Source organism: Formica exsecta, unplaced genomic scaffold (genome assembly GCF_003651465.1).
Source record: "Formica exsecta isolate Colony F162 unplaced genomic scaffold, ASM365146v1 scaffold44, whole genome shotgun sequence".
NCBI classification, from domain to species: domain Eukaryota; kingdom Metazoa; phylum Arthropoda; class Insecta; order Hymenoptera; family Formicidae; genus Formica; species Formica exsecta.
Genome location: NW_021851634.1, coordinates 394503 through 402342, shown reverse-complemented (window position 1 = coordinate 402342; position 7840 = coordinate 394503). Strand labels below are relative to the sequence as shown.

At 31.3% G+C, this 7840-nt stretch overlaps 2 protein-coding genes across 4 annotated transcripts in view; one reads left to right on the top strand and one right to left on the bottom strand.

The window, feature by feature from the left end:
- Window positions 1-2852: 2852 nt before the first annotated feature.
- Window positions 2853-5443, bottom strand: LOC115240517 (glucosamine-6-phosphate isomerase). Of its 3 annotated transcripts, none has more exons than XM_029815718.1 (6): window positions 5174-5443; window positions 4463-4617; window positions 4095-4379; window positions 3619-3977; window positions 3411-3492; window positions 3014-3187 (listed from the first exon to the last, which is right to left on the bottom strand). In XM_029815718.1, exons 2-5 carry the CDS (start codon window positions 4584-4586, stop codon window positions 3415-3417), a joined length of 846 nt encoding a protein of 281 aa, XP_029671578.1. In that variant the 5' UTR covers window positions 4587-4617; window positions 5174-5443; the 3' UTR covers window positions 3014-3187; window positions 3411-3414. The 3 variants fall into 3 exon arrangements, with proteins under 3 accessions (XP_029671580.1, XP_029671578.1, XP_029671579.1); XM_029815719.1 differs by having other exon boundaries at window positions 4962-5207; XM_029815720.1 differs by lacking the exon at window positions 3411-3492 and having other exon boundaries at window positions 2853-3187.
- Window positions 5444-5481: 38 nt separating this feature from the next.
- LOC115240516 (regulator of telomere elongation helicase 1 homolog) overlaps window positions 5482-7840 on the top strand; it is a 4994-nt gene continuing 2635 nt past the window's right edge. The window contains 7 exon segments of the mRNA XM_029815717.1: window positions 5482-5511; window positions 5587-5789; window positions 6091-6514; window positions 6602-6857; window positions 6934-7191; window positions 7338-7648; window positions 7739-7840. The exon segment at window positions 7739-7840 is cut by the window's right edge and continues 25 nt beyond it. Coding sequence (XP_029671577.1) covers window positions 5657-5789; window positions 6091-6514; window positions 6602-6857; window positions 6934-7191; window positions 7338-7648; window positions 7739-7840 — 1484 coding nt within the window. The 5' untranslated portion in view covers window positions 5482-5511; window positions 5587-5656.

The following is a 7840-nucleotide window of genomic DNA, read 5'->3' as shown; positions in this document are numbered from 1 at the left end:
TTCACAAATTTTTATTTATGGGAATTAAACTCTTATTTTGCGAAAATAAGTACAAAAGTAATGAGCCTATAAGAGTATAAATAAAAGGTTGTTAATAATAAAAAAAAATTTTTAAAGAACGTAGATATATATATATATATATATAATATTGTGTTAAATTATCTTTAATAATAGGTATAAATAAAAGTGAAACACACTTAACTTGTGTCTCTTAAGCCAGAAATATATAAACGATAAAGAAGAAACATATTATATATGATGAGTCACATCTTAAAACGCATTTATAGAAGTGAGTGACTATTATGGACAAGAAGGAAGAAAACAAGGTTTTTTTAACGCAAAAATTCGATCAATGTTACATAATGACAGAATATGGTCTAGGCTCTTGTCTTAGGCGTCCGCAGGGGGGGGGGGCAAAACGGACACGTGCCCCCCCCCCTGGAAAATGGAAAAAAAAATTTTTAATTAAAAATATTAAATTATTTAAAAACATACAAAAAAACTTTTTTAAATACAAAAAGAAATTTTTTAAAACACAAAAAAACAAAAATCTTTTTCGATTTACGTCTACCTTGACGCGGTGAGAAAGCTTTAATACTAAAAGATGTAAAAATATTTAAGTATACATTTTTTTAAATTAATCTGAAAGTGATATGCCCCTCCCTAGAAAAAATTCTGCGGACGCCCATGGCTCTTGTGACCTTTTGCTAATTTTCCATATGTCCATTACTTATTGTTAGATCCGTTTTAACATGTAACTCATATGGTACGGTTTTTTTTTCGTTTTTTATATATATTATAATTATATGTATATTTGCGTGAAGAAATACAAAAGTAAGTATCAAAACATTTCACTTCCATCTATTATATCTATTAAAGATACTTCGACAATTATATCTACCTTTAAAAAAAGAAATCCTTATTTATTAACAATCTTGTCATGCTCGTATCAGCCCATTATTTTTATATTTATTTTTTTAATGTAACAAACTTTTCTATCTAAATTTATTCTTATTTTACGTCTCAAGTAGGCAGTAAAAGCCAGTCGTAGGAGCATCACTATTCGATTTTTTGTGACTAATCCATATTATCGAACACGAGTAATCGCATTCAAAAAAATTTATTTATTTGAATGTATTCGCAAAAAAAAACTCATGATTTCTGACGTTATAATTCAATATGATGCCAATAAGGGACCAGAAGCTTTAAATTGTGACAAACTATTAAATTTTACTAATAAAATGAGAGATAGAGAAAGAAGATTAATATATAAGAAATATTATACAGGGTGTCCCACTAAAAGTGGCCACTCTCTTTTATCTTTTAAACTAAAAGAGATAGATCATAACAAATATATATCAAATCAAATAATTCAAACTGAACTTTATTGTGAGCATAGTAGTTGCTTCCAAAAGAGCTATCATGTGTTATTAACGAATGGAGAGATATGCATAATTTTTTTATAATAATGTGGATATTTTTCGATATGATAAAAGTTGTAGCGCTGTTTGAAACAAATACAACAATGTATATTGTATATGATATAATGTAAATATTTTACATATATTATACGGGTTTTATCGACTTGAAATATCGCGGGCGACGTCTATTACCTTTTCACTTTCTGCCCTGCGTTATGGCCAACTTCTGGCTCGTGCATTAGAGATTGACATATGTCATGTCATGTTGTCATTTGATCATAATACTCAGTTTGAAGTTTGCCATATCGCAGGGCCGAAAATGAAAAGGTAGCCCGCGATATTTCAAGTTGATAAAACTCGTATATATAATATGTAAAATATATACATTATATCATACATCGTTGTATTCGTTTCAAACAGCGCTACCTTTTTTAAAACAATTTTTTATAATAATGTGAATTTTTCATGTCGAAAAATTCACATAAATATATTAAACATATCTATACATGTACGTATTTTCTTTTTTTGTGTATTCCTTGTCCGTATATATACAGGAAAAATAATATTTAAAAAAAACAATCAAAAAATAATTATAGAAGAATAATTTCCGTATTTTACTTTTTCTAAAAAAAAGGACAATGTCAGAATTATTCTTCTAATTATTTTTCGTTTATTCTTATTTTTCCTGTATATACAAAAACATATGGATTATACAAGAGAAAAAAAGCACACATATTTTATATATAATATTTTTTTCCATCTTGTTTACTTTACGAGATATTTGCGTGCGTTGATTAAAATGACTCACCCTATATATGGATGACATTTTTTTCCCGGATGAATTTAATATTTTTAAAGCCGAGGGAAAATATTCTCTGATTAGAAGTGATTTAATCCAAGCTCCTTAAATTATTGTGACATGTTTCGTTTAACAGGTGAAAAATAATAAAGAATAAAAAAGAAAGAAAATTTTTTTATGTTACACGTAATATGACAGAGTCACGGTAGATTGCCACGTGACGTTTGCAGTATATATGTATACGTATACATATACGTGCCGGATGAGATTAATCTTTGCACGCAGAGACGCGTGTAGTCAATTCGCATGCGGCTATAATCGTCCCAGCTATCGTCCTTCAACTTTTCTCTCTCAATACCCGATCAGTTTGTCCTCGTTTTATTATGAGGGATCTGTGATCTGTGATGATCGCCCATAATTTACACATAAATTATATATTTAAAGAGTTACCGTTATTCTTAACAATCGCGTTGTGTCGTATTTTTATAGGTATATAACATTCGTATATTATTATTAATTAAAAATTAAATTTGATAGGTCATATTTTGTTTATCGGAATGTTTGGAAATGTGAAAAATTAGATTAATTTTATAATTTCTGATCACATTCAGGAAATACTTTCCTGCGATACATGTGATGATACAAAAGATAAATTTATTTGCAGAACAATATAAAAATACATTTCCCTGGCATTTATATGGCAGTTGTAAAATACAGCATATATAATTAAAAATTTCATATAAGTCAAAATATGGTTAAAATAACAAATGTAGGATATTTCATAACATAATATTTCATCAATTTAGTCACAGCTTGATTATCAATGTTTAACTTCTTTCCGTTTGTTCTTTTTGTGAATCATATGTTATTTAATTTCGACGATTCCCCCGAATCGTCGAAAATAATAAGATTCTCACTGTGTTCGGCTGTCTTGCTCGATCAATTTGCTATGAATATCCCACAAACTCTGTAAGAAAAACATGATAAGAGTTTTAAATTTAATTATCTAGAATTCACAATTTACGATAAATTCATAAGATAGCTAAATATAATTTATATATCATATACAACTTATTTTTTACAAACGCAGAAAGGAAAATGGATATGTATTATTGTATTATATATGTGTTATATGTATTATAATTTGACAGAATTTAGATCGATCATAAAGATCATGTGAAGATAACTACCATTTCAATTATTTTGCATTGTGCGACGGGGGATTGCATTTCCATCTTCCTCAATCAATTTGCGATGTACATCACTGAGTGCCTATATAGCATACAAATTGAATACAAGACGGAATTTCCGTATTATATTTTTTATTTAACTAACTTAGCCTGTCTCTATCTCAGAAGAACACCAAGTCTACATACGAGAGAGATTAGATTAGATTACCTTGAAATATTTAACCGTTTTCACACGTAACTCCAAAGTTGCGTCTTCATCACAGATTATAAGCGTACGAGGATGTTGTTGAAACGCTGATACCGTCCACATGTGATTAACACCCTCCTCTATCGCTTTGTAAAGGGCAAAGGCTTTATGAGATCCAGTGATGAGGATCATTACTTCCTTCGCGTCCATTACGGTGCCGACACCTACAGTTAAGGCCTGCTTCGGCACTTTATTGATGTCATCTCCGAAGAATCTCGCGTTGGCCTCCAAAGTATCTTGCGCAAGAGTTTTCACTCTTGTGCGAGAAGCTAACGACGAACCTGGTTCATTGAAAGCTATGTGTCCATCCGGACCGATACCTGTCAAATAATGTTTTACGATTAGACAAACCTGACACTTTTTCTTTTTCTACAAACACTTGCTGCAATTAAGAAAAAAATCTATTATCTTTACATTTAACAAAATTACCAATGTACCTCCAATGAATAATTCTATTCCACCAGCCTCGTTGATCTTTCTTTCAAAATCATTGCACTCTTTCTCAAGGTCCGGCGCATTTCCGTCAAGTATATGCACATTTTCCGGATTTATATCTATGTGTTTGAAGAAATTGTTGTACATGTAATAGTGATATGACTCTGGATGATCCCTTGGCAAGTCGACATACTCGTCCATGTTAAACGTCTTAACATACTTGAAAGAAATTTTGCCTTGTTGATAATACGTTATGAGCCTTTTATACATTCCCAAAGGCGTACCACCTGCACAATATGAAAAGAAAGCAAAGAAAAAAGATTGATTAGATAATAATTAAACAAACATTTAAAAATAAAAACTTACGTACCTGTAGGGAGACCGAGAACAAAATACTTGTTCTCGTCAGGTTTGAAGTCATTGATTCTCTTTAGAACATACTTTGCAGACCATTCTGCGACATAATCCACTGTGTCACAAATTACCAGACGCATAATGAATATTTATGTTAATTACAATCACACGCTGCAAAATAAATAGAAAGATAGGTTTGTAACAAAATTAATATTTTTACACCATCTATGTGTGCAGTTTATGTTGATTATGCAAAAATATAAATTATATTTTCATCATATCTCAAAAAATTAATATAGTATATATAGTATATATAGTATACAGTAAAAATTATTAATATATAATATATATATATTCAATTCAAATATTCTATAAGTTTTTTAGTGATAAGGTGTAAGTGATACATTATATGAATCATATATTTTTACATATAACTTGCATACTTAAAGTTATAAAAAAATGTATAGGGGTATCAAAATCTATGTATTTAAAATGCTTATCAAAAGAAGACATACATATGGTATTTCGCGTCGCAGCTCTTTTTCGGGGTCAATAACCAATAGCTGTTGGCCTTCAACAATTATTTATATACACGCGACAGATAAAGTTGATCTATCGCACTATCCAAAATTCAGCTTCTCCGCTCTTATCAGACGACGGGGGAAGCTCTACCAGTTTGCTTAAGGACGAACAAACTATACGAAAAGTAAATCAAGAAGGCACAAACCTGTTACACGCGTATCGCGCTCCAGCACCAACCGGTCGGTTTCACGTCAGCTGATCAGCTGACTGTCACGCATGAACCTGATCGCTCGAGTTGTCTTCCCTTCGAATGTAGCGGCCCGCTTATTTTTGGTCAACTCATTGTCGCGCAAATCCTTATCGTGGTATTATCCCCCAGAGGCTTTCCTCTTATCTACCTTTTATCGCTCGAACGCAAATTACGAGAGGGAGTTGAGACGCTCTTGACAAATTGCGAACTCTACGTATGTAAACAAGAGATCCGTTCGCACAATTGCACTTTTTGCACTTTCTGCACTTTCTGCACTCGCAATGTGAGAAAACGTAAGTAAAGTTAGGTAAAATATAAAATATCCACTAGGAGATAAGATTAGGTTGGTTCTTTATTCTGGCGGGAAGAAGCATTCCCGTAGAACTATAGAATTTTATTACAACTGACGAGTGTTTGTTGACTGACCGGACCCTCGAGATGCCTGACATCACGATTAATGATATCGTCGTTAGCTTCCCTTTCAAACCGTATTCCGTACAGGAAGAGTACATGAAAAAAGTGATAGAATGTCTGCAAAATGGTCAACACGGTGTCTTGGAGTCCCCCACAGGTATACCTATGCTTAGTTTTGAAAAATATCGAATCCTAGAAAATTCGTGTAAAATAACATTCCAAAAAAAAAAAAAAAGGGGGGGGGAATGTAAAGCCCTATATTTAAAAAAAATATATTATAAAATATAATTTTTCTTTGTATAAGAAAATAATTTATCTCTTAATGTTAAAATTCGTCATTTGAGAAAATTTTACATGAAACAGAATTTTTTTATTAGTATGTTTTATTTGTTATCTCTTTTATTTCTTTTTTTTATTTTTCTTATATTTTCCATTAATTAAATGAATATATCCCATAGGTACCGGAAAAACTCTCAGCCTTTTGTGTTCTTCCTTAAGTTGGCTATTAACAAAGAAAGCTCAATTACAAGCACAAGTGATAGCGGGTGCAATTGAGAAGAAAGACTTTGGTGGACATTTTTTTAAATATTTAATTGACGGGCTTGAAAAGGCATCAGGAGTACCAGATAATGTTCAAAATTTTGGATGGGCTATGCCCAAAATTATTTATGCATCCCGAACGCATTCTCAACTGTCTCAGGCTATGCACGAATTGAAGAAAACATCGTACAAGCATGTTGCCACTGCTGTATTAGGATCTCGAGATCAGCTATGCATTCATCCAGAAGTTTCTAAAGAAACAAGTGCTTTTAACAAAGTACACATGTGTCATTCCAAAGTAAAATCAAGGACTTGTTTTTACTTCAATAATGTTGAAGCAAGGTGTGTGCTTAAATACTCCAGTAATTTTTTAATAAAAATGAAAAAAAATAGCTATTAAAATACTATATAAACTCTAAATATGTTTAGAAAAGATGATCCTGTTTTTAAACAGGAGGTGTTAGATATAGAAGATTTAGTTAAAATTGGACAGAAACACAAATGCTGCCCATACTTTTTGGCAAAAGAATTGAAGCAAAGCGCAGATATTGTTTTCATGCCTTATAATTATCTGCTAGATCCTAAAACACGAAAATCGCAGAGTATAGATTTACAAAATACCGTAGTTTTGTTGGATGAAGCTCATAATGTCGAGAAAGTTTGCGAAGAAGCAGCGTCATTACAGGTATAAAGACAAATTTTCTTCTTTGATGTTTTGTATATATTCGAATTAAATATTATATATATCCTCTCTTATATAGATAAGTAGTACAGATATTGCATTATGTATTGATGAAGTAACTGCAGTAATGAAAGATATAGTTAAGGATGCAGATTTGGAAAATGACTTTTTATCAGAGAATAATGTTCAAAAAGATTTCACAGCAGAGGATTTATACATCTTAAAGACAATGTTTTTGGAACTGGAAAAAGCAATCGATTCCATCGAATTGAAAAATCGTAACGAGGGAGACACTTTCCCTGGTGGATTTATTTTTGAATTACTTGAGAAAGTTGAGGTAAACATTCTTTATCAATAAATACACACAGACATACATTGTAACTTTATTAAACAACATTGTTAAATTTCATATATATATTTACTTGTTTATTTATTTATTTTATTTATTTATTTATAATTATTGATATATAATTTTTGTAACAGTTGACACATGGTAAGGAACAAATTGTGATAGATAAGTTGGAAAAGATAATTTCATATTTGACAACTACTAGTACTTCTCCATTTGCGAGAAAGGGAAATGCAATGCAAAAGTTTAGTGACTTATTGAAGACCGCTTTTAATAGCGGTAGTTCTATCGTACGTCACAAAGAGAAAGTAAAACGCTGCTACAAAGTCCACATACAGATAGAAGAGCAGAAAAAGAATTACAAGAATGATGTTTGGGAGACCAAGAAGACAATAAAAACGGATGGAAAACTTATTAGTTATTGGTGTTTTAGTCCTGGCTTTGGGTATAAATCATTTAAAGTAAAAAGAAAATGTTTTATAATTATAAATCATACGAGAGATACAGTCGTGTTTGTTTCCGTCTTTCTACATAGTATGGAGCAGATGGTAGAACAAGGAATACGTTCAGTAATACTCACAAGCGGTACCTTGTCTCCATTGAAACCGTTTATATCGGAACTTGGTATACCAATAGC

Bases quoted from the DNA above. Each gene is read 5' to 3' on its own strand.
- LOC115240517 (XM_029815718.1), bottom strand. From the start codon at position 4,586: ATGCGTCTGGTAATTTGTGACACAGTGGATTATGTCGCAGAATGGTCT. The intron at 4,380-4,462 runs GTACGTAAGTTT...CATATTGTGCAG, and splicing joins TGTTCTCGGTCTCCCTACAG to GTGGTACGCCTTTGGGAATG. The intron at 3,978-4,094 runs GTACATTGGTAA...ATTATTTGACAG, and splicing joins AATAGAATTATTCATTGGAG to GTATCGGTCCGGATGGACAC.